The 27,655-nt window shown below is 32.6% G+C and overlaps 4 protein-coding genes and 1 pseudogene across 4 annotated transcripts; 3 read left to right on the top strand and 2 right to left on the bottom strand.

Annotated features, from left to right (window-relative positions):
• Nucleotides 1-282: 282 nt before the first annotated feature.
• On the bottom strand, nucleotides 283-2,749 carry LOC107935626 (uncharacterized). Its single transcript, XM_016868247.2, has 4 exons — nucleotides 2,143-2,749; nucleotides 1,823-2,035; nucleotides 785-810; nucleotides 283-710 (listed from the first exon to the last, which is right to left on the bottom strand). Exons 1-4 carry the CDS (start codon nucleotides 2,494-2,496, stop codon nucleotides 494-496), a joined length of 810 nt encoding a protein of 269 aa, XP_016723736.2. The 5' UTR covers nucleotides 2,497-2,749; the 3' UTR covers nucleotides 283-493.
• Nucleotides 2,750-6,058: 3,309 nt separating this feature from the next.
• Nucleotides 6,059-6,598, top strand: LOC107935644 (cell wall / vacuolar inhibitor of fructosidase 2). Its single transcript, XM_016868267.2, has one exon. It carries the CDS (start codon nucleotides 6,059-6,061, stop codon nucleotides 6,596-6,598), a length of 540 nt encoding a protein of 179 aa, XP_016723756.2.
• Nucleotides 6,599-8,970: 2,372 nt separating this feature from the next.
• LOC121223249 (cell wall / vacuolar inhibitor of fructosidase 2) lies at nucleotides 8,971-9,510 on the top strand. The gene has a single exon (XM_041104384.1). The coding sequence runs from the start codon at nucleotides 8,971-8,973 to the stop codon at nucleotides 9,508-9,510; it is 540 nt and encodes a 179-aa protein (XP_040960318.1).
• Nucleotides 9,511-10,679: 1,169 nt separating this feature from the next.
• Nucleotides 10,680-11,219, top strand: LOC107935643 (cell wall / vacuolar inhibitor of fructosidase 2). Its single transcript, XM_016868266.2, has one exon. It carries the CDS (start codon nucleotides 10,680-10,682, stop codon nucleotides 11,217-11,219), a length of 540 nt encoding a protein of 179 aa, XP_016723755.2.
• Nucleotides 11,220-20,793: 9,574 nt separating this feature from the next.
• Nucleotides 20,794-26,186, bottom strand: LOC107935630 (probable disease resistance protein At1g58602; annotated as a pseudogene).
• Nucleotides 26,187-27,655: the final 1,469 nt, after the last annotated feature.

The raw sequence follows: 27,655 nt of genomic DNA, 5'->3' as shown, positions 1-27,655 counted from the left end.
CTAAAAAGTTTCAAGCCCAAGTCATTTTTTGGATCAACCGGCCCAAAGGCTCACTTTCACTATTCAAAAATTAATATTTTTTTATTATTTAAAATAAATTTGGCCGAGTTGGGATTGAACCAATTCAAAACATAAAAATTTTAATCCAAATCCGGTCCAAATCAAACTGAGCCTACCTGCTCAACCCATGAACAGTTAAAAGTTTCGTTACATGGATTATATCATTTGCCTTTCTGAGATTAACTAAAACTATAGTTTGTAAGCCTTAAGAAGAGAAGCAAATTGTAACAATGGACCGTCCATTGCATAATTCCAATAAATATTGTGAATGTTTTCTGCTGTGTAAATGGATTTACAATACAAAAGCCTATGTCCTGTACTTTACAATTGATTATATTTAGATCTAGTAATCTGAACACTATAGAAAGCTAGTAAAACACGAATAAACCATAAGTGAAAATATACGTAGTCATTCTTGCTCCCCATTTCGACTCTAATCCTCCCTCTCCCTGCTACTGCTCAATTCACTAGCATTTTGTTTTACTGAACTTACTGACCCTACATTCTCTTCATCTTTATTCTTATTTGCACTCATCATGGAACCTTCCATGATTGGATTTAAGGCAAGTTGACCAGAATAAAGGAATAAGCCAATAGAATTGAAGCCATAAACAAATGTTGCAAGGTAGCACAATCCATTCACAATTGTCCTACAAACAAAACATGTTTAAGGGATAAGAACAACATTCATTTACGGACAAGAGAAGTAATAATAAGGAATTACCTGATAGTTATTGTTATCTGACGAACCTGCAAACCATGGAGATGAAAAATGTTTGAGAAGAATGACAATGCTTTAAGTAAATAACAATGGCATCCTGTACTACATGAGGTCTTCTATTGTCCATTCTGGTTTTTTTGTCAAAAATCAAAATTGGTAATAGGCTATGGTTATGAACTTACACTCCACAATTTCATAAGCATAAGCTCATTCCATTGTATATATCATTGTAAATACGTTTAAGCACATTCGAACCCACATTTTCTTAACTGCTGTAATAATAATGATGCCAACCGAGTTAAGGCTCAATTGGCAAAGTGAATGATTTGACCTTACTTTATCATATAAAATATATAGTAAATATATGGTACTGATAGTCATCTGTAAAGGCCAAGACTAACTAGGAGTATTAGTTAAAGCTCTTGTTTAGCACCTAACTAACAGAGGTTCAAATCTGACATCCCTTTCCTCTTCTCCCAATGATCACAAGGTACATCAAACAGATTTAAAGGTATTCTTATTGTCCCACATAAGTCCACGTCTTTTAGTATCATGGAGGCGTTTATACTAGAAGTTAGATTGCATTTTATTTCCTCTACTAAAAAATTGGGCAAATTAGTCCCTACACGTTAAAGATATTCTTATTGTCCCACATGAAGTCTATGTCTTTTAGTATCATGGAGGCATTTATACTAGAAATCAGATATGCTTGTGTCATGTGTACCTTATGTTAATGTACAATGACCAGTTTTTAATAGCAGAACGGGATGAAATCATTAATAGAAAGACCAATTTACTCTTTAATCTATCTTACAATAACTAATTTGCCCTTTTTTGAGTAGCTTTTACCAATAGCTTTTCCATTCAATAAAGAATGTTGTGGGACAACACCACATAATGCCTATGGACAACCAAAACCCTTTTCTATCAACATACCAACATAGACACATGGAGTGTTCAATACAAATGAATCACTGAAATAATTAAGCAACTAAAAGTAACAAGAAATGATTAAAAGCAGGGCAATTAAAAAGAACAAACCGAGAAATTATCAGAGACTGTTTGGCGATTAAGAGCAGCCTCAATAGTAGTAGTGAACTTATACAGAAAAACAGCAATAACACCAGCAATTAAGCTTCCCAACAATGCATCAACAGGTGATGGTGTGGATAATTTTTTGTTTTTAATCGAAGCGGACCCCATTGCTTTCAACCTATTCAATGACTTTTCCTTCAATGATTTCGACCTCAATCTCTACATACACCAAAAAAAAAAACAAAAAAAACAGAGAAACCAAATTGAAATATAGCAGATAAGGGGAAAAAAACCCCAATTTAACACAAGCTAAATAGGATACTCACAAACTCTTTAGCACGCTTAGCACGGCGTCTAATGGATCGAAACAAGAAGGCGGCAATGGCACCGGAGAGCAAAACGGTGGTGGCAGTTTGGAGAGGAGAAGAAGAAGAAAAGGAAGAATAAGATGGTGGTAACTCAATTGGAACCTCTTCTTCTTCTTCTTTTTCTTCAGCTATGGGGGTAGTGAAAGGTTCTTCTCGAGGTAGAGCTAATAATGGGCGAAGATGGACATTGGAATGGGGAAATAAAGGGGAGAAAAAAGTGGGTTTTTGGAGGAGTGGGGAGCAAGATGGGTTATGGAAGGGAGGGAGAGAGAGAGGGGAAGGAGAAGAAAGGGAAAGGAGAGATTGAAGCATTTGCAGGAAAGTGTTTTTTAGTTTCAGAGAAGGAGGAGGGAAAAAGGATGAATCTTTTTTCCTTATTTTTCGATGGGTTTTGATTTGAGTTGTTTGTCATCAAAAATCTTTCATGGATATTTTCCCCCTTCTTCTACTGCATTGAAAGTGAAATGAATCTGAATGGTTTGAAGTTTGCAAAATATCTGTTGGATGTTACCGTTGTTGTCACTGTTAGGTCCCAACAGCTTGAAGGTGTTCTTTTCTCAGACATGCATTTTTTTAGAAAATATCTATTTTACATATTAAAAAACAGGGTAAACTCCACGGAAGTCACTAAATTATTAGTGAATTTATATTTTGGTTAGTTAATTTTAAAAAGTTTAAAAATGGTCACTGGACTATTAAAATCTCTCTTGTATCGTTTCTCTATTCACACCACCTGGACCAATAAAAAACTTTCCTTCCCATTCTCTTTAACAATTTAGTCTTATTTCATGAAATAATTTTAAATATCTCGAATCTACTTATTGATGGGTATTAATCCAACGTACGGATTGTTGAATTGTTGCTTGAAGGCCGCTAGCTAAACTTTTATTTTTTAAATTTAATAGCTTAGTGACTTAAATAAAAAACTTTTGAATAGTTCAATGACTTAAATGAAAATTTTTGAATAATTTAGTGACTATTTTATAAAATTTTAAAATTAAACAATTAAAATATAAATTTATTTATAGTTTAGTGAACTTAAGTGTACTCTCATGATAATAACAAAATAATATTTAAAAACAATAAAAAAATTATTAAAATGGAAAGCTCTTTGAAGAAGAGAACTGTTTATTTAAATGGAGAAGATGACATTTTTATTTATGTAAATTTAATATTTATTTCTTTTTTATTAATCACATTGAACATTTTATGAAAGTACATGTACTAAATGTGACAATATTATTGTAATTTATAAGATTTAAAAAAAAATCTTATTTTATTGTTTTTATAATAAAATTCATTTTTACTAATAAGTATAATTGTTTTTACCAAAAAAATATTTATTTTTTATAATTTAATTTATTTTAGTACAAATTTTTATATAATAAAACATGGACCTATCTATTTATTATAAACATTTTAATACAATATTCAGAATCCAAAATTTTTCAATTTATTTAAAATTAGCATCTCTATTTAATATTATATTTCAAATTTCGTAATAAAAATATTAATTATATATAATTAATATGTATTATTAAATTTTTTAATGTTAGGATTAAATTTATATTATTTTTAAAAACAATTATATCAATTAACACTATTAACCCGTGCAATGTACGTATATGCAAACTAGTTATTATATATTTTATTGTTAAAATATATTTATTATTTTGAAAATATGCATTCATTGTACGTGTCATCTACTTATTATAGATAAAGTAAATAGTATATATTTGGTTAATTATTATAAAATATGAGCTGTACTATTACTTAAGGCAGTAATCTACAGCTATTTCTATTAATGTTCATGTCTGTGGTTATAAGGCAACTTTAATCGCATAAATTTTTTTACAACATCTATTTTTATGATATTTATTTTTCTTTATAATTTTCATTTTAAATAAGATTTAATATATTATTTAATGATTAAATTAACAATTTTAAAAATAGAAAAATTTTATTGATCTAACATCGATAATTTAATATGTAATTTTAATATTTTACAATCTCAAGCTCAATTTAAAATGAATGTTATAATGTAATTAACGATATTTAATATATTGTGAGTAAATCAAATAATAATACACTATCTTTGTAAAAATAAAATCAAGCGTTTAATTCACTGAAAATATATAAAATTCTACACTATCAGGCCTATAGCAATATATATAAGTTGTTGCAAACAAGAAAATCACCATTCACTCAATCAGAACACAAAGAAAAAGGCAAAGTTGTAGCTTGGGAAACTTCAACAATGGTGAATTTCAGGCTTTGTCTTTTCACTATTTCCTCCATTACCTTAACCTTCACATTGCAACCATTTCATGTACTGTCAGATGAAGCAATGATAATCAATGTCTGCGACAAAACACCCGACCCTAGTCTTTGCCAGACATGTCTTAATAGTGATCCGAAAAGTAAAACAGCCGATTTTAGGGGCTTGGCAATGATTTCGATCACATGCGGTACACGCGATGCCGATAAACTATACAACGATACGTATAACCTGTACACGAGCACGAATGATACTGCACTTCATAACCTTCTCGATAACTGCTGAATGAGATTTATAGGCGCACGAAATGGTATAGACGGTGCCGGACGGGTTCTTCGCGATTAAGAGTCCAATGCTACGAAGTTAACTATTACTCGGAATGTTATTCCGATGATTACATTTTGTTCGGATCATTTTAAGAAGAACCCAGAAGTGGCTGTGCCGAAATTTATAATTGATGAGACGAATGTTGTTAGTACTGATTGTCAGATTATATTGGGGATTTTGAATAACTTTTAGGCAGTGTGGTTCATGTGGAGAGAGCAGCAAGATACAAGATTTGAACATGGTTGTAATACTAATAATATGCTTTAATTCCCTTCTCCCTTCCTTTTGTCGTTCATCAATTTTAGGTGCTTTCAAAAGCTTTTTGGATATTATTGATCAGATTTGTTCCTTTTGTAGTTTATTACTCGGGATAATTCCAACAAGAATTAAGTTAAACAAAGATGTGATTAAAGTTCCAATAAATAAGTTATATTAGTATATTCTTTATTAAAGACTTATTTCAAGACTATGTTTATGAAATTAGATATTCAACCAATAATTATATGAAACAGAGATATTATCCCTTTCTAATAGTTTTATGCAACGTCAGTAGTTTTAGCCTGAATTTTAGTATTTTAATTTGGATTTTTTTTAGGATGAAAATACTGATATTCAAGATAAAAATGCTGATGTGGCATAAAATTATTGAAAAAAAGGATACAGATGACGTATCGTCATTGTCTACAATCTTATCCCAATAAATGTTGAGGATTAAAGGAGAAGGGATGGTATAAAGCTATGATTCCACGTCATCTCTATCTATTTTCAATAGGATAATGAAAAATTAGATTTTTCCTCCTGATTTTCAGCAATTTTCTCCGGAAAAAATTTAAATCCAACTAAAAATACTGAAAATCAGGTGAAAAAATCTGATTTGTCATTATCCTATTAGAAAGGGATAGGATAACGTGGAATCACAGTTTCATATAATCTATTCTCGAGTTAAAGTTGCAGTTATATCAATTTTAAAACTTGTCAAGTATCTTTGTGTAGTTTAATGGTTGTTGATAAAAAAAAATCAAATAATTAAGTAATTATTTTATAATTTTTCATGGTTAAATAACAAAAAGAGAAATTAATAATTAAGTAATTACCAATAGAATTTACCTTAGCTTGTCAAGGCAACTTAAACGCATAAAAGAAGATATATAGTAGAAAAAGAAAAAACCATTCACGTAAGGAAACCCTAGCAATATAAATATGTTATTGCAAACAAGAAAATCAGAACACAAAGAAGGCGGCAAAGTTGTAGCTTGAGAAACTTCAACAATGGCGAATTTCAGGCTTTGTCTTTTCACTCTTCCCCTCATCACCTTAACTTTCATATTACAGCCATTTCATGTAATGTCTGATGAAGCAATGATAATCAATGTCTGCAGCAAAACACCTAATCCTAGTCTTTGCGAAACATGTCTTCACAGTGATCCGAAAAGTGCAACAGCCGACGTTAAGGGCTTGGCAACGATATCGATTACATGCGGTACACGTGACGCCGACAAACTATACACCGATACGGATAATTTGTACACGAACACGAAGGATCCAGCACTTCATAACCTTCTCGATAACTGCTGGTGGAGATTTCTGGGGGCACGGGATAATATTGACAGCGCGGGACGGATGCTCAGTGATAAAGGGTCGGATGCGGCGAAGCTAGCTATTACTCGGGATGCTATGCCGATGATTACATATTGCTCGGACCTTTTCAAGAAGAGCCCAACAGTGGCTGTGCCGAAGAATATTATTGATGAGATGAACGTTGTTAGTACTGACTGCCAGATTATATTAGGGATTTTGAGTAATTTTTAGGTAGTGAACCGTAGAGAGCAGCAAAATACAAGATTTGAACGTGCTTGTAATAAATAAATAATATTGACTCAATATAGATTCTGCATTTTCCCAATTTTTTTTGGACGAGTCACACGAATTGGTGTTAAATAAAAGCTATAATCACCATTTCATATAAATTAAGAAAAAAAAATAGTACATCAGGATAAGTAATTACAGGAAAAGTAAATAAATTTAAAATAAAATATTATTTTTAAAAACAATTATATCAATAAACACTATTAACCCGTGCAATGTACGGATATGCAAACTAGGGGTTTTTTTACTGGAATAAATTAAAAAAAATTATATACTGAAATAGGTTGTCAGATAGATTAATTATCGAAATGACATTTTTTTAATGGAGCCTATCTGAAAGGCACCAATGAATATTTTATATTAAATTTTTTTAATAGCGCCTATCTGATAGGCGCCAATGAATTTTTTATATTAATTTTTTCTTTTAATAAAATATCATTAATTTTTTTCCCAAGTCAGTATATGACCTGGGTATAGATACAAGAGTAGTGGCGCCTATCTCAAAGGCGCCAATGGTGGAGCCTATTTGAGAGACGCCACTATAGTTGTGTCATGTTGAGAGGCGCCAATGGTGGGGCCCATAGCTGCTTATTTTTTCTCTATATATACCCCCGAAACACAGATATAAATTTTAGCAGAAGAACGGAAGTAAGAAGATAGGGAGAAGAAAAAAAGAAAGGAAAACAAGAAGAAGGATAAGGTATTTTGGTATATGTAGATTAGCCAGTCATAATCGGAGCAAATGTCCGCTCCGAAACTACCATGTTGGACAATCGTCTCAATCGGGTAGAAATTGAGATGTAGTTCATTGCATGTTGAGATAATTGAATCACAAATTTGTTTACAATTTGTTGCAGTTAATCTAATTTGAAATTGCAAAATAAAAAAAAACCATAAAATTTTATTTACAAAAAAGGCAAAAAAGTCATTATATAAATAAACAGTTGACTATTTAAATTGCAAAGGCAAAAAAAATTAAATTGATAAATAAAATGCCAAAAAATTCATTACATAAATATGAAGTTATTATTTATATTACAAAACCCCCTAATATGAAGTTATTTATATTACAAAACCCCCTAAAATAAGAAGTTATTTATATTACAAAACCCCTTTAAAAATGTTAAGTATAACCAATTTTAATTTTTTAATATATTCAATATATTTTTTAAAAATATATTTTAAAATTTTAAAATTTTAAAATTTTCTCTGTAAAATTTTAAATATATTAAAAAAATCTTTTTATTGTCTTTACCTATTAAAAAATATATTAAAATTTTAAAATTGGTTATTCTTAAAATTTTTTTAATATGTTTAAAAAATTTAATATATTAAGTATATTAAAATTTTAAAATTGGTCATTGGCGCCTCCCTCTGAGGCGCAATTAGTGGCGCCTATCTGACAGGCGCCACCCGAAAACTCATTTTTTACCCATATTTTGACTCGTTGACCGTATTTTGACCCGTATTTATATTTAAATATTTTTAATAAAAATAAAAAACAACATTTTATTTAAACAAAAAAATATAAAATATTCATTGACGCTTCTCAGATAGGCTCCATTAAAAAAAATATACAATTTCGATAATTAATCTATCTGACAATCTATTTCAGTATATAATTTTTTAACCTATTCTAGTAAAAAACCCTGCAAACTAGTTATTATATATTTTATTGTTTAAATATATTTATTATTTTGAAAATATGCATTCATTGTACGTGTCATCTACTTATTATAGATAAAGTAAATAGTATATATTTGGTTAATTATTAGAAAATATGAGTTGTACTATTACTTAAGGCAGTAATCTACAGCTATTTCTATTAATGTTCATGTCTGTGGTTATAAGGTAACTTTAATCGCATAAATTTTTTTACAACATCTATTTTTATAATATATTTTTTTATAATTTTCATTTTAAATAAGATTTATATATTATTTAATGATTAAATTAACAATTTTAGAAATAAAAAAATCTTATTGATATAACATCGATAATTTAATATGTAACTTTAATATTTTACAATCTCAAGTTTAATTTAAAATGAATGTTATAATTTAGGGATGTACGATGTAATTGCCGATATTTAATATATTGTGAGTAAATCAAATAATAATACATTATCCATGTAAAAATAAAATCAAGCGTTTAATCTACTGAAAATATATAAAATTCTACACTATCATCAGGGCATAAAATATAAATCAATAAACCCTAGCAATATATATAAGTCGTTGCAAACAAGAAAATCACCATTCACTCAATCAGAACACACGGAAAAAGGCAAAGTTGTAGCTTGGGAAACTTCAACAATGGTGAATTTCAGGCTTTGTCTTTTCACTATTTCCTCCATTACCTTAACCTTCACATTGCAACCATTTCATGTACTGTCAGATGAAGCAATGATAATCAATGTCTGCAACAAAACACCCGACCCTAGTCTTTGCCAGACATGTCTTAATAGTGATCCGAAAAGTAAAACAGCCGACGTTAGGGGCTTGGCAATGATTTCGATCACATGCGGTACACGCGATGCCGATAAACTATACAAAGATACGTATAACCTGTACACGAGCACGAATGATACTGCACTTCATAACCTTCTCGATAACTGCTGGACGAGATTTATAGGCGCACGAGATGGTATAGACGGTGCCGGACGGGTTCTTCGCGATCAAGGGTCCGATGCTACGAAGTTAACTATTACTCGGAATGTTATTCCGATAATTACATTTTGTTCGGATCATTTTAAGAAGAACCCAGAAGTGGCTGTGCCGAAATATATAATTGATGAGACGAATGTTGTTAGTACTGATTGTCAGATTATATTGGGGATTTTGAATAACTTTTAGGCAGTGTGGTTCATGTGGAGAGAGCAGCAAGATACAAGATTTGAACATGGTTGTAATACTAATAATATGCTTTAATTCCCTTCTCCCTTCCTTTTGTCGTTCATCAATTTTAGGTGCTTCAAAAGCTTTTTGGATATTATTTATCAGATTTGTTCCGGTATGTTTTGAACAAAATTGAAGATTTTTAGTAGTTTATTACTCACGATAGTTCGAACAAGAATTAAGTTCAACAAAGATGTGATTAAAGTTCCAATAAACAAGTTATATTAGTATATTCTTTATTAAAGACTTATTTCAAGACTATTATGAAATTAGATATTCACATTAATTATAATTTAACAAGCATATAGGATGACTTGTTTGGTTTGTATATTCGAGTGTGAGAGAATTTTATTTGTTCATCTAATAATTGTATGAAACAAGGATATTATCCCTTTCTAATAATTTATGCCAAATCAGTAATTTTATCTTAAATTTTAGTATTTTAATTTGGATTTAATTTCTTTTAGGATGAAAATGCTGGTATTCAAGATAAAAATGCTGATGTGGCATAAAATTATTGGAAAAAGGATACAAATGACGTAAAGTTACTGTCCCATACAATCCTATCCCAATAAATGTTGAGGATTAAAGGAGAATGGATAGTATGAAACTGTAATTCCACGTCACCCTTATCACTTTCCAATAGGACAATGGCAAATTAGATTTTTCCTCTTGACTTTCAGTATTTTTCTCCTGAAAAATTTAAATTCAACTAAAAATACTGAAAATTAGGAGAAAAATCTAATAGGAATCACAGTTTCATACAATCCTTTCTCAAGGTTAAAGTTGCTGTTATATCAATTTTAAAACTTGTCAAGTATCTTTGTGTTAGTAATTTAATGGCTGTTGATAAAAAAGAAAAAAATAAAATAATTAAGTGATCATTTTATAATTTTTCATGGTTAAATAACAAAAAGAGAAATTAATAATTAAGTAATTACCAATATAATTTACCTTAGCTTGTCAAGGCAACTTAAACGCATAAAAGAAGATAGTAGAAAAAGAAAAAACCATTCACGTAAGGAAACCCTAGCAATATAAATATGTTATTGCAAACAAGAAAATTACCATTCACTAAATCAGAACACAAAGAAGGCGGCAAAGTTGTAGCTTGAGAAACTTCAACAATGGCGAATTTCAGGCTTTGTCTTTTCACTCTTCCCCTCATCACCTTAACTTTCATATTACAGCCATTTCATGTAATGTCTGATGAAGCAATGATAATCAATGTCTGCAGCAAAACACCTAATCCTAGTCTTTGCGAAACATGTCTTCACAGTGATCCGAAAAGTGCAACAGCCGACGTTAAGGGCTTGGCAACGATATCGATTACATGCGGTACACGTGACGCCGACAAACTATACACCGATACGGATAATTTGTACACGAACACGAAGGATCCAGCACTTCATAACCTTCTCGATAACTGCTGGTGGAGATTTCTGGGGGCACGGGATAATATTGACAGCGCGGGACGGATGCTCAGTGATAAAGGGTCGGATGCGGCGAAGCTAGCTATTACTCGGGATGCTATGCCGATGATTACATATTGCTCGGACCTTTTCAAGAAGAGCCCAACAGTGGCTGTGCCGAAGAATATTACTGATGAGATGAATGTTGTTAGTACTGACTGCCAGATTATATTAGGGATTTTGAGTAATTTTTAGGTAGTGAACCGTAGAGAGCAGCAAAATACTAGATTTGAACGTGCTTGTAATAAATAAATAATATTGACTCAATATAGATTCTGCATTTTCCCAATTTTTTTTGGACGAGTCACACGAATTGGTGTTAAATAAAAGCTATAATCACCATTTCATATAAATTAAGAAGAAGATCAAATAATACATCAGAATAAGTAATTACGGGAAAAGTAAATACATTTAAAATATAATATTCTTAATTAGGTATGTAAATAAAATTTTTATATTTCATAATTAATTCATTTTTACAGAATTATTTTATTCATAAAAAGAAAAAATTGTACATAAATATAATAATATATTTTAATGAATTATTTATTAGAAACTTAGTATATAAATTATTGTTTTACTTTCTATATTTATTTTTATATAAAGTAAAAAAAAACCATTTTTATAAAATCTATAAAAAATTATAATTAAAACCACTTTACTTATAACATAAATTATTATTATTTTTAGAAATAAAAGGAATACATACTAACATATATTGCAATTAGATAGTGGCACATAGAGGTGTTCATGGGTAAGATTGGGTTGGGTTTGAGCCGGGTTTAAGTATGATATTAAATATTTTATGCTTGCCTAAACTTGGCCAAACCCTGGGCCTAAAATTTTGCTCAAACCTATCCATATTTGCAAAAGATTAATTCAAGCCTATTTTAGGCCCACCCATATTATATTTTAAATAAATTTTTTAAAAATATTACTTTTATTTTAATACTAATAATTTTTTATTTATTGAAATTTTTATATAGTCATTTTAACATAATTTAATATTTATATTAGAGTAGTATTATATATTTAGTATATGTTTTTTTTAATGTGTTACAAATTATATAATATATAAAAATAACATAATATAAAATATTATAAACTTAAAAATGGATCAGGCCGGACTGGGCACGAGACTCGAATGTTCAAACCTAAGCTCGGCCCATATTTTAAACGGGTCTAATTTTTTGTCCAAGCCCATTTTCCGAGCCTAATATTTTTACCGAAATCTTCCAAATTTCAAGCAAATTTTTGAGCCTGGACAGGTAACTCAACCCGTGAACAAGTCTAGTTACACTTATCATTCATTGCCACGGTGGCGCTACGGCGGTGGCGCTACGGCCAATAGCCATGGCCGGTTAGAGGCCTGAGAGAGAGAGCGTTGCTCTCTGTTTGTTTTTTTTAAAAGAATGATGAAACTGATTTTTTGAGGTTTTTTTTTATATTTATATTAAGCTTGAAGCGACGTCGTTTAAGCCCCCATGACCCGCGCGCGATCTAACCCGCTCCAGGGGGATCCGCGTGTTTTCATGAAATGGGTTATTTACGCGTAAGGCCCCTCTGCTTTTGTGCTGTAATGCAATCGGGTCTTTGAGGTTTTTATATTTTGGCAGTGTAATTTTTTGATATTTTCATTTCAATCCGCGCTGAAACGCTGTGCATTTGGGGTTGGGAATATTTCCCGATTAGTCCCTCGTGCCTTCAGCGCGTTCTATATCAGTCCTGGGTTACTCCTTTTTAATTTATTTGCGATTTAGACCCCAAAGTTCTGTTTTCAGTTTAAATTAGTCATTTTCTTTGTGTTATACTTTTTGCTATTACATTAATTTATTTCAATAATGTAACCATTATTTTTACTATTATTGTTTTTATATATTGTTATTATCATTATCATGCCTATTATTATACCTTTGTAATTTTAGATTTAATCACATACATATATTTTTTATATACTTTATAATTCTAACATACATATATATATTTTTATAATTTTATTCATTTCTATTGTTTCATTTGGTGTTGATTCATTTATTTATTTATTTACATGCTCATTATTATTATTACTTATTTAACTGCTTTAATTGTTATTTATTTACTTTTATTTGTGTATACATTATTGATTTCTTTTTATTATATATTTGCCGTCTTATTTATTTATCTTTTCTTATTTGCTTGTATTATTTTATTTGCATTATTATCAATATTATTCTACATTCATTTTTACTAGAATTTGTCAAAAACAGAAAATTTCAAAATAAAAATAATACTTGATATTTAGAATCTTCGAGAAAATCGAGCCCTAGCATATTGGGTTCCGATTTCCTTCGTTGAATCTAAATAATCGAAACCTCTTTTTTATATAAAACATAACTAAAAGCTCGTTATTGGGAATTCAACACGTAGTGTCCTAATGTATTGGATATGACACGTTGTTTTCTCGAGACGAGGATTTTCCTTATAAATGCAATATTCAAGGTTTAATATTTTGAGAAATTGTACCCTAACGTGTTGGGTTGCAATTCTTTCACATGACCTAAACAATTGAGCACCATTTTAAATTTTATTGCGTAAGTTTTTAGACAAGCTCATTTCGGAAGAGGTAAAATATCGTGCCCTAACTCATTGGGTGTGATATTTTCTCTTTCTGAAACGAGAAAGTCTTAACGAGTGCCTGGATTTATACAAGTTTTAAAAAATAATAATGATAATAAAATAAAGGATCGTATTTTAAATGTTTTCAAAGTTCTTAATTTTCGACACTAAGACATTAGCTAATCAACTAGGTACCAATTTTGGGCGTTACGAGGGTGCTAATTCTTCCTCCTACGTAACCGACTCCCGAACCCATTTTTCTAAAATTCGTGGGCCAAATTTGTTGTTTTAATAAAACTAAATCGTTTATTAAAAACAACCATTTTACGAGGTGACCCGATCACACCTCATCAAAAAAAGATTGGTGGCAACTCCCACTTTCGTTTTCATTTTTCAAAACCTAAGCCGACCCCGTTTCATCAAAAAAATGGTGTCAATAGTGCTAAATGGTAGGAAGGACATAAAGGTGATTAATAGTATGAATATTGTGTTAATTCCTAAAATAAATTCACCAAGGAGCATGGGTCAATTTAGGTATATTAGCCTTTGTAACGTCATCTATAAGATTATATCCAAGGTACTAGTAAATAGATTTGGAAATGTACTTGATATCTGCATAAATGACAATCAAGGTGCTTTTGTGTCGGGTAGAAAATCACCGATAACATATTAGTGGTATATAAAATTCTACATTCGTTCAAAAAGAAGAGTGAGGGTTCGGCGGGATCCTTTGTCTTAAAACTTGATATGAGCAAAACATATGATAGGGTTGAACAGAGTTTTCTCGAACATATATTGCGCTGATTGGGGTTTTGTAATGAATGAATTACTTTAGTAATGAGGTCTGTAACCTCTGTATCTTATTCGGTGGTGCTGAACGGAGTTAAAAGGGGGTGAATTTAGGCCTACAAGGGGCTTGAGACAAGGTGACCCATTAACCCGTATCTGTTCATTATTTATGCTGAGGGCTTCTATACTTTAGTTAACATGGCAAAGTGTGAAGGATTAATTGGTGGGGCTAGAGTGGGGAGGGTGTTGTTCCAATAGGGTCGGAAGCGTGTAAATTATTGTACTAAAAAATCACACAAAGTTCAATTCCCAGGGAAGAGAGGTGGATCACATGGATCTCTTAAATACCAAGTCTTTCCTTAGACAGAATATCCCTACTATAGTAATTTAATAGCACAATTAAATACTACTATTATACCCTCAAATATTGAAAGAAAAATAGGACAAGAAAGAACACAAGAGATTTAACGAGGTTCGGTAAATTATACCTACGTCCTCAGGCACTAGCACCAGATGATAACTTTACTATCTCCAAAATATTACAAACAAATAGAATTCCTTAAGAATTCTCAAATGGGAGAAGAGAGAAAACTAAGAGAGAAAGATTGGTTGGGATGGTTGAAATGAGAAATGGTTAGGCCTATTTATAGTTGAAGTTCAGGGACTAACTTGCAAATGACCTAAAAAATTAGGGACCAAAATTGCAATTATCCCTTTCAACTTTAAACAACTTGCCAACTATTTTTTTTCTTTCGGTGCCAATTGCACCTCCCACCATTTTTGACTTTTCAACCCCTTTTTTAATTTAACTTATCAACAATCTCCACCTTGAAGATTTGATTAGGATAATCACATCTTCACACACTTCCTTCAACTCCCCAAATTCGATAAAGCTATCTTTTGTAGTGCCTCCAAATGCGCTCTCGAGCGCCATACACCTAAAGGTGCTCAAATTCTCAGGATGTTAATCAAGTTCAAACAATGATTGAACTTGATTGTTGTTACCACCTTGGTCATCATATCTGCGGGATTATCTGTTGTCGGAATCTTCTCAAGTAGAATTTTTCCTTTTTCAAAGACTTCCCGCACAAAGTGATATCTTACGTCGATATGCTTGGTTCTTGAATGATAGACTTGATTTTTCGCTAAATGAATAGCGCTCTGACTGTCACAATATAGACTAATGTGACTTTGAACAACTCCCAAGTCTTTCAATAATCCATTAAGCCAAATAGCCTCCTTAACAGCTTCTGTAACTGCCATATATTCTGCCTCTGTAGTAGACACAGCTACTGTAGACTGTAAGGTAGACTTCCAACTCACTGGGGCTTTCGCAAGAGTAAACAGATACCCCGTAGTTGAACGACGTTTATCTAAATCACCAGCAAAGTCGGAATCAACATATCCAACTACAAACTGACCAAGTGCTTCATCCTGTTCAAAAATTAAACCAACATCTACGGTTTTTCGAAGATACCGTAGAATCCATTTCACAGCTTGCCAATGTCCTTTTCCAGGATCATGCATATACCTGCTCACAACTCCAACAGCTTGTGAAATGTCAGGCCTCGTACACACCATCGCATACATCAAACTCCCAACTGCATTAGCATATGGGACTTTCGCCATATATTCTCTTTCATCTTCAGTCTTCGGAGATAATTGAGCACTAAGTTTCAAATGAGAAGCAAGTGGGGTACTTACATGTTTTGTGTTTTCATTTACACCAAAACATTGTAATACCTTTTTCAGATATTGCTTCTGATTTAAACAGAGCTTGCCTCTCGGTCTATCTCTACTTATCTCCATGCCGAGAATCTTCTTGGCCTCACCTAGATCTTTCATCTCGAACTCTTGATTCAACTGAGCCTTCAGCTTATCTATCTCATTTTGGCTCTTCGAAGCGATTAACATATCATCAACATACAAGAGTAGATAAATGAAAGATCCGTCATGCAGCTTCTGCAAATATACACAATTGTCATATTTGCTTCTTGTGTACTTCTGCCTTCTCATAAAGCTATCAAATCGCTTGTACCACTGCCTCGGGGATTGCTTCAATCCATATAGCGATTTGTTAAGCTTACAAACCCAATTTCTACCACCAGCATCTATGTATCCTTCTGGCTGAGTCATATAGATCTCCTCTTCTAACTCACCATGCAAGAAAGCCGTCTTAACATCAAGTTGAGCTAGCTCCAAATTCAACTGTGCTACCAAGGCCAACAAAATTCTAATGGAGGAATGCTTCACAACAGGGGAAAATACATTATTGTAGTCAATTCCCTCCTTCTGAGCGTAGCCTTTAGCTACCAATCTTGCCTTGTAGCGAATATCCTTCTTGCTAGGAGATCCATCTTTCTTTGCGAATACCCACTTGCATCCGATTGCCCTTTTACCTTTCGGTAATTGCGCCAACTCCCAAGTATTGTTCTTCCGGAGAGACTGCATTTCTTCATCCATGGCGCTTTTCCATTTATCACTTTCTAAGCTTTGCATTGCTTCTTGATAAGTGATAGGAATATCATCAACAACGGGAAGGGCGTAGGCCACCATATCAGTAAATCGAGCAGGTTTACGAATTTCTCTCCGTGGCCTTGCAACTGCAACTGGTTCTGGTGTACTTAGTGGTTCTTGGGTCAGAACCTCTTCAACCTCTAATTCCTCCATTGTGGCTGGAGAATTAGACTTATTAACTGGGCAAATCCCCATCTGCTTAAACTCCACCTGTTTTGGAGTACACTCCACCTGCTGTGGAGTATTGCTCGTCTGAATATCTTTATCTGCTACCTTTTTCAATGTGGCAGATTCATCAAAGGTAACATCTCTGCTACAGATCATTTTCTTTGTGCTTAAGCACCAAAGACGAAATCCCTTCACTTCAGAAGTGATTCCCATAAAGAGAGCTTTCTTTGCCCTCGGATCTAACTTTGACTCCTTCACATGGTAATATGCAGTGGATCCAAACACATGTAAGGAATCATAATCTGTAGCCGGTTTTCCAGACCATACCTCCATAGGAGTTTTTCTTTCTAATGCAGATGATGGCAAACGATTAACAAGATGGCCAGCGTATGTCACAGCCTCAGCCCAAAATTGCTTGCCCAACCCAGCATTGGACAACATACATCGAACTTTCTCCAGCAATGTTCGATTCATACGCTCTGCCACTCCATTCTGTTGTGGTGTATCCCTAACTGTGAAGTGTCGAACAATACCATACTCTTGGCACACATCGAAGAACGGATCACTTTTATATTCCCCTCCATTGTCCGTCCTAAGCCGCTTGATTTTCTTGCCAGTCTGGTTTTCGATCATAGTTTTCCATTTAAGAAAAACTCCAAGCACTTCATCTTTAGTTTTCATGGTATACACCCAAACTCTTCTGGAAAAGTCATCAACAAAAGTAACAAAGTAGTGTTTTCCTCCCAACGAAGGTGTTTTGGAAGGCCCCCACACATCTGAGTGAATATATTCCAAAATACCTTTTGTATTATGGATAGCAGTGCCGAATTTCACTCTCTTTTGCTTTCCCAGAACACAATGCTCACAAAATTTTAATTTGCAAGCCTTTGCACCTTTCAACAATCCTTGCTTTGCCAGAATTTGGAAGGATTTTTCGCTGGCATGTCCCAACTTCATATGCCACAACTGCATTGAGTCCAAGTCTTTGTTATCGGAAGCTGCAGCGACTGCTCCAATAACTGTACTACCTTGGTAGTAATACAAGTTATTTTTCCTGATGCCCTTCAATATCACAAGTGCGCCAGATGTCACTTTCAAAATCCCATCTCTCATAGTAACAACTGAACCATTGGATTCCAAGGCTCCCAATGAGATGAGATTTTCTTCAAACTGGGCACGTACCGAACATCAGTCAGAACTCTGGTTGATCCATCTTGATTCTTTAATTGGATTGAACCTATCCCAACAGTTTTACAGGCATTGTCATTGCCCATATAAACAACTCCTCCATTTAGTTCTACTAAATCAGAGAACCACTCCCGGTTAGGGGACATATGATAGGTACAACCCGAATCCAATATCCACTCATCTGAATGGAGCGACGATGATGATGCAACCAGTGATAGTTCAGAGTCACTAGTATCATGCTTAGCAACACAAGCATCTACAGCAGCTTTTCCCTTATTCTTCAGCTTTGGACAATTTTTCTTCCAGTGGCCTTTCTCATGACAAAAAGCACATTCATCTTTCCCGAGTCTGGACTTTGACTTTGATCTCCCCTTTTGAGTTTTCTTCCGAGTGTATGAACGACCTCGGACTACTAAAGCTTCTGTATCTCTGATTGAGTTTTTCTGTTTGTCCTTCTTTCTCTGTTCATAACTGTATAAGGCCGCACAGACTTCGCTTAGAGATATATCACTCCTGCCATGAAGTAGAGTAGTTTCTAGGAACTCAAACTCCTCAGGAAGTGACCCCAAAAGCATCAAAGCCAAATCTTCATCTTTGAATGTCTCATCCATATTCAGCAAATCAGTGACTAACTGATTAAATTTGGTGATGTGATCATTCATTGTGGTACTTGGGACGTATGTGAAGCGAAACAGTCTTTTCTTCAAGTGGAGCTTATTTTGACTGTTTTTCTTCAAAAATTTTTCTTCAAGTGCCACCCACAACTTATTTGCAGAAGTCTCCTTTGAAAAAGCATACCTCTGCTCTCGAGAAAGGCATGATCGAATTGTGCCACATGCCAACCGATTGATCGCCTTCCAATCTTTCTCCTGTACATCATCTGGTTTCTCTTCATCAATGGCAATGTCTAGACCCTGCTGAAAAAGGGCATCTAGAACCTCACTTTGCCACATACCAAAATGGGCCGTGCCATCAAAGATCTCCACGGCCAATCTTGCATTTGCAATTGTCGGTCTTGTCCACATGGACGATGTTGAAGCTCCTACACCGACCGTTTTCTCCATAATCTTTCAATATACCTAAGGAAATCTTTTCTGATGTGGAAGATCAGTTTAAACTGCAACCACAGAGCATACTACGATTAACCTTCGGCTCTTGATACCACTTGTTGTTCCAATAGGGTCGGAAGCGTGTAAATTATTGTACTAAAAAATCACACAAAGTTCAATTCCCAGGGAAGAGAGGTGGATCACATGGATCTCTTAAATACCAAGTCTTTCCTTAGACAGAATATCCCTACTATAGTAATTTAATAGCACAATTAAATACTACTATTATACCCTCAAATATTGAAAGAAAAATAGGACAAGAAAGAACACAAGAGATTTAACGAGGTTCGGTAAATTATACCTACGTCCTCAGGCACTAGCACCAGATGATAACTTTACTATCTCCAAAATATTACAAACAAATAGAATTCCTTAAGAATTCTCAAATGGGAGAAGAGAGAAAACTAAGAGAGAAAGATTGGTTGGGATGGTTGAAATGAGAAATGGTTAGGCCTATTTATAGTTGAAGTTCAGGGACTAACTTGCAAATGACCTAAAAAATTAGGGACCAAAATTGCAATTATCCTTTTCAACTTTAAACAACTTGCCAACTATTTTTTTTCTTTCGGTGCCAATTGCACCTCCCACCATTTTTGACTTTTCAACCCCTTTTTTAATTTAACTTATCAACAGAGGGGTGGGATAGTGGTGACACATTTGTTTTTCGTTGATGACACTATATTGTTTGGTGAGACTACAGAGGAGGGGGCGAATGCAATGAAGTCAGTGGTGGTCGAATATGAATAGGTGTCAGGTCAGTTGGTGAATTTTAAAAAAATTGCTCATATATTTTAACGGCAACGTGGGGGATGGAACAAGAGAGCAGGTGGGGAGAGCATTCAGAGTGAGTTGATTTATAAGGTTTTTTAGTATTTTATTAATTGAATTGGTGTGGAGTTGATTCATGATACTAATTTAGTCACACACTAATTCCGGACATATTTTACAAAGTTTTTTATTTTGAATTATTTTCTGAAGTTTGTCACTTTGATACAATTTAGAGGAATAATTTTGTTTTAGTATTGCGTTTCAATTTTATGTTAGATTTTATATAATTTATCACTACCATTTAATGTATAACAAAATGTGGTTGTATTATTTTTGCATGTTGAAAGTATTATATATTTATGAAAGAAATCTACACGTTAATAGTTCCATTTATAAAATGCCTTTTGATTATTTTTTTTTTGTAAATATCTCAAATCAATTTATTTTTTTAATTATTGTTATAATGATACAATTTTACCTTTAAATTCATTTACTTAAAAATTGAATAAATGCATCAGACATTAATATTAATATCATATTATATTTTTTAAGCAGTTACAAATTTGAAAATTATACCAAAAAGAACAAAAAAAAAACAATTTCACCTGAAAAACAATAGAATCCACACATATAAAGACTACAAGATAATTTCCACTCTCCAATTTCACAATATAAAACTCTCACATCACGTACACAATTTCACACAGTACTGTTACAACTTTTCTAAATACATTTGGTCCCATGAAGAACAGCAGCAGAATAAAAAAAAAAAAAAGGGCAATGGCTTCTATACCTCAAGAGGAAAAGTTTAAAAATGTCAATATCATATGAAGTAGTTGAAGAATCATGTTGGAGAACAAAAGATAAGACAACACCTTTTTTCACTTGAAATAAAAGACAATGCCAGTTAATTTCAATCTTCCAAATTCCATCTGCTGACCCTCACGAACGTGCTTAACATGCACACTGTTGAAAACATTTTCTACCACTTTTAATTCAAATGACAAATCCTGTGGGAATATGAGACATTGCCAAAAACAGATCGTATAAGAAGCAAACCTAGAAAGAATCTAAACATGCAAAATAGTTTATATATAGACAAAAGGGTTAAAGTATTTCCTACAACAAAGATTTATGAGTTACCTGGCATTAATCATAATTACTATCACATGCAGTCTTGGAATATGATAGAAGGAACATGTCGGACTTTGCAGAAATCTTCTCCCCCTTCTGCCACTTTATCCTTGAATGCCTTTGGCATTGATTCAATCTTCAGTTCTAGGAGGGTTGCAATGAACCTCAGTCCATCTGGAAGCTTTTTTAGCTGTCTGCATTTTTGTATCTCCAATCGTTGAAGAGAAGCCATGGCTTCTTTACCCACCTTCCACTCCTCCAGATTGTTAAGCCCCTTAAGGCTTAGAGACTCAAGTTTAGCAAAAGCTTGTCCACAGCAAAACATTTCCTTTCCTATGAAAGCTGCTTCATGTAATTCAAGCATCCTTAAGTAAAGCAGTTTCTCAAGTGTTGGCATTGGATCTTCCTCAAGCTTGCATCTTCTCAACTTTATGTAAGCGAGATTTGAAGACAAGTAGTGGTACTCTGGTAACCTTCTTATCTCCACATCTAACCTCAACTTAGAAATGTTTTCGCAACTCAAAAGGAGGTGTGCCAAATGTCCTGGATCTATTCTTCCTTCATCATTGATAATAGACAAGGAATGAAGATATTTACTTTGGATGATAGGTGGATTCTTGTCCAACTCCTCCGTGTTAAAATCTTCAATATTGAAGGACCCTCGAATCTCCAACTCTCTAAGGTTTGTCATGTTGATAAGATCCTTTACATAACAATTCTTGGTGTTGAAGTTGACAAGTGTTTGGAGGTTTTTCAATGTACCCAACTTCAACTTTGTTTTACGATTACATTGCTGGGGGAGATATAGATGTCTTAGTTGCTGCATCCTCCATAACAAGTTAGGTACATGAATAGAGTTTGAACACTCGCTTTTGATTCTTAAATCCAATGTTTGCAAGCACCTTAAGTTGCCTAGAGATGATGGAAACTTGGAACTCACGAAGTTCAAATCCCTTAGTCTCAAGAATCTTAAATGGATGAGTTTACCAATGTCATTGGGTAACTTGCACCCTGCATCTCCTCCACTTTCGTAATCTAACACTCTAAGAAAATTAAAATTATTGAACATATATTTCCAAATTCCCCTAAATTTAGTACCTAACACACTTAAACCAAAAAGTGCGACAAAGCAAACAAGTGGATTGAAAATTTCATCGTCGTGGTTGTCGAAGTAGCTCATCATTGTCAATGGCAAAATATTGTCCTCTTCCTCCCTCGGTACAAACTTATCGAAGAACAAAAGTGATCGAAGGCGCGGACTTTTAATGCACTGTATCCAAAAAAATTTGTGTGCAGAAATTCTACGAACCCTCCCAATAGTGGATAACTGGCAGCATTTGACTGATCTGCAATATAGAGGAATTTTTGTTGTTTTCCCTTGGACAAGCAAACATCTCTCATTAGATCATGCATCTGAAAACTTCTTATCTTTAAGGTTGCAATGTCTCTTTCTCGTACTTGAATCATACATCTTTCTGCAAGCTCCAGCAAATGACCTTCAGCCACATCTTCCGCTATTTGCCCTTCATCTCCTTCTTGCTTTGATGAAACAATACCTTCGGCAATCCATAACTGAATCAATCTATCCACAGGTATCTCATAATCTTCCGGAAAGTGGCTTAAATAAAGAAAACATGGTCTTAAATAGGGAGGCAAATCATCATAACTTAATGCCAACACATCTCTTAGTACTTCACCTTTATCATTGTTCAAGTATGATTTTACATTTGCAGATACCTTCAGCCATTCAGTTAATGAAGGATACTTTGTAGCCAAAATTCCTCCCAATATAATGATGGCTAATGGAAGCCCTGCACAGTGTTTAACCATGTCCTCTCCCAACTCCGTCATTTTCGCATCAATTTTATAGCCTGTATAATACCAAAACAAAACTTCAAAACCAGACTACAGTTTAGTAATTAACCACATAACATTGACATCTTAAACAATTTCAAATAATTAGTGAAGCAGGATGCAATGCAAGTTACCCACAACATTACATTTTAGTAATTAACCACAATTTTAAAAGTTATTAAAAATAAATAAAATGTTTTTTAATTAAAAATAAATGGAAATTCTTAATACAACGCCACTTGAGCCTAGTTTTATAATATTTTTATTTGTTCAAAGAGTATCAAAATTTAATTAACTTCATGAAAATGTAATAATTACACCATATACTAACTTCTATTGCCATATGTGTTGCATGTGATTTTACACCTTTAATATTTAATCAAAATTTTAAAATATTTAATTTTTAATTACAATAACTAACGTAAAATGATATTTTTATTTAAATTATTGAATATAATAACTTATGAATTCAAATATTATAATATAAAAATTTCAAATCAGAATTAAAATATTTTAAACATATTCAACATATAATATAATTTTACTTTATGTAATTAATGTAAAGAAATATTATTCAAAATAATAATTAATTAAGAGATAACTAATATGCTTAAAATTTTATTAAGTAAGAATTCTATTTTTCATTAATAAAATTAACACTACTCCTTTTTTACATCAAAATAGTTTAACTAATAATTGTAATTTAAATTGTAATTATAATTATCACAAATGTTTTCCTATATTTTATTGTTAGAGTTACATTCAAGTAATAACTTTATTTTAAAATTAGTATGACTTTTTTTAATTAATAATTAAAACTTAAATTATATTTATTTTTAAACGTGTAATTATCACAATTTTTATTAAATTATAATTAAATTTTATAATTATCTTAACTTCTAGTGCACTTCAATTTTTTTTAAATGTGAATTTAGTAATATGATAAAAATAAAGGGTATTCTAAATTATAGATACAAATTATAGATATATTTTATGGTTAGAATTTTATTCAAGTAATAACTTTATTTTAAAATTAGCACAACTTGTTTGAACTAATAATTTAAAATTACATTATAATTATTTTTAAAATTAATTTAATAATATTATAGAAAATTAATGAATATTCTCATTGAATTTCTCCAATCTTGCACTTTTATATAAATTATAGATTTATAACATGAAATGTTAAAGATTGCAAGGAACCTAGAAATGTTTATAGGCCACCCAAAGTAACGTTTAGAAAAAAATTAAAATAAATTAATTTCTCAATTTGAAAATAAATTTACAAGGCACAATGATTTATTTGACCTTTTGAACGTTATAAAAAGGGTCATTTTAGCCCATTCAATTAATTTTTTGGTTCTTTTAGCCCTTAAACTTGAGTTGTTTGTCAAATCATCCTCAAAATAGATGAAAAAATTAACATCTGTTAACTTTGTTGAAGTGACATACATGTGGGTTGCATGTGAATCTGATGTCAATAATTAATTAACTTTTAAAATTTTAAAAATTATAAAAAATATTTTTTAAAAATTAAAAATTATCAAAACACCATAAAAATTATAAATATATATTTAATAAATTTAATTTTAAAAAATCAATTAATTGCTATTGTCAATGCTATGTGGATGTCGCATCAACAGAGTTAAAAAATATTAACTTTTCCATCCATTTGAGGGTGGTTTAACAAACAATATAAGTTCATATGTTAAAAGAGAAGAAAATTAAATAAAGGGATAAAATGACTTTTTTTTTTGTTTTTGTAAAGTTGGTGAGTAAAATAAATCATTGTGTTAATTTAGAATATAAAATTTTTTTAGAAAAAAAAGAAGAAGAAGAATGTAGAGTAATTGTTGCAGTATATATTAAGATAGAATAATAATTTCACGATTATGAAATCAATAAACATATTACCTGGAGAATTTGTTGGGGGAATGGCAATCTTTTGGAATAGTTCCCAACTCTGTTCGTAGTTTAGGCACTGCAATTCATATAGGAAACCATTTTTGTCGGCATGTGAAATTATCTCCTTGTTCCGAGAGGTGAGTAAGATCTTGCTTTTCGTCTCTCTTGCCGAAAATGCTGGTTTTAAGTTATCCCAAACCTCGGTGTTCCAAATATCATCGAGTATCACCAAACATTTGTTTTTCTCCAAGAAACTCGATAACTTCTCTGATAATTTTTCAACCTTCATCTTCTTGTCAGCTTCACTTAAGATGTTAAGATCAGATAAAATGTCTTCCCAAACTTTTCTTTCTTGACAGTTTTGAGAAACATATGCCCAAGCCAAGTGTTTGAAATGACCAACAACTTGGCTTTCATGATATATTTTCTTGGCAAGAGTGGTCTTGCCCAGACCACCCATTCCGCATATGGAGATAACCCTACATTCACTTTGCTCATCGAGAAGCACTGGGACAAGTTTCTTGATATCCTTACCCAATCCAACAATGTTATCATCCATAACGTGAGGATAAGACCGCCTTGACACCCGCCTTTCAGTTGAAGAACTTGGTCCTTCTCCATCAACCCCGAACTTTGATACATCATACGTCTTTAATTGTCGAGTCAATTCTTTGATTTTAGCTGTGATTTTCTCTATCTCTGACTTGATCTGGTGGAGCAGGCACCCCTCCTTGAGGAAACAAGCGGATCTTTTGATACAATTTGAAAATCCACCTTTCCTTTTGGAAGCAACTTTGAGGGAAAACGTCTCGATCACATCTTCAGCATCGTAGGCCAACTCTCTGATCTCAACAACACTGGTACGTATCAGCTCATTGTCAACTTTTATTCCATCTGCCACCTTCAGGAAGCTTTGCATCCATCTCAACTCACTTGCCAAGCCCTCAACTTGTTCATCAACGCCCCACAAGGATGTGACTTCTTGTGTTAGCTCGCCGATTGTTTTGAGAGCAGAAGAAACAGCAGAGAAATCCATGAGAGAGCAATTTTTTTTTTGTGACCAAAGACAGTTGATATATTGGAATTTTTGGTTTATCTTACAAGTGATTATATGGTTCAAAGCTAAATTAAACTAAACAATTCTTGCTTGTGGACATAGGTTTAGGTGATTCCCGTGGAAGGATGAGAGTAGTGCACAAGGGAAATTAGATTCCAATCCAATTGCTTTGGAAAGTATTCCTAATTAATGGAAGCTAAAACAAAGAACAGCTAATTTTATTGAAACCAATCTTTTATTTTTATTTTTATCAATTCCTTGCTGCATGTTTAAGTAAAGCACCGAAAAACGATGTATATTGGCAAAAGACAACATTGTGCAATGTTTGAACCATAAATTGTTGCTTGTGCAATAGGTTTAAGTGATTCTCATGATGTAACAAAGTACTTTGCAACGAAAATTGGATTCTTAACCCAATAATGTAACAAAGTGATTCTGAATAAATAAAAAATAAAAAAAGGCAAAAGGCAAAAGAATAAATTGATGTAATCAAATTGACCAAAAATAAAAGGGGAGTCAATAATATTTGATTACCAATTAAATCAGATTGCACTAATTGCCAAAATAGAGTTATTCTTTTCTCATGAAAAGATACGAATAATATACTAATTTTTTTAAAAAAATTGTATATTTTAAAAAAAATTATTTTATATTCATGTCTAAATATATGTAAAATATAAATGTTAAAATCATTTAAATTTCAAAAAACTTTTTGGTTTTCCATTTGTTAATGCACGCTTGTTTGCTTAACGTTTTTGAAGTTTTAATTGGTTCTGATTGCAGCATTCAAGAAAAAAGATAAACCTTTTAACTTCGGTAGAGAATGAAGTTATAATTTTAAAAGTTGTCATGAGAAGTGAAATTTAAGTAAACTGCATATATTTTCATTCAAATTTGACGAGAAATATATTTGCATCTTGGATGTAGTAATTTTATGGGCAGAATATCTGCTCTGTTCTTGTAGCATTCTTTGGACTTCACCGTGCTTCATGTCTACTTTATAGAACAGAACAAGGTCATCGGTGACGAACAAATGCGAAATTTGTGGCCTATCTTCAGACAGTTTGATGGGCTTTCATTTGTCACCTTTAACCACGTCATCTATGAGGTGTCCTAAATGCTCTATGGCAATGGCAAAAAGAAAAGAAAAGGTGAAAGGGGTCATCTTTTCGAACACCTGGAATGGTTTGAACCCATTTCAAATGGCTGGTATAGTAGTAGTAATACAGTTCATAATTATCCGAATGGGGTTTTTAAGGAGCCTCAGTCTACAATGAAGTCCCACCACAGCCTATCATGGGCTTTCTTCAAATCCTCCTTAATAGTCATCCAACTTGCTTTAATTTTCCTTGTTCTGAACAGAGACTCAACTTTAGCAAAAGCTTGTCCACACCAAAGCATTTCCTTTCCTATGAAAGCCTCTTCATGAAATTCAAGCATCCTTAAGTAAGGCAGTTTCTCAAGTGTTGGTATTGGATCTTCTTCAAGCTTGCACTTTCTCAACTTTATGTAAGCGAGATTTGAACACAAGTAGTGGTACTTTGGTA

Source organism: Gossypium hirsutum, chromosome D11 (assembly GCF_007990345.1).
Source record: "Gossypium hirsutum isolate 1008001.06 chromosome D11, Gossypium_hirsutum_v2.1, whole genome shotgun sequence".
NCBI classification, from domain to species: Eukaryota; Viridiplantae; Streptophyta; class Magnoliopsida; order Malvales; family Malvaceae; genus Gossypium; species Gossypium hirsutum.
This window is presented reverse-complemented; position numbering and strand designations above follow the sequence as displayed.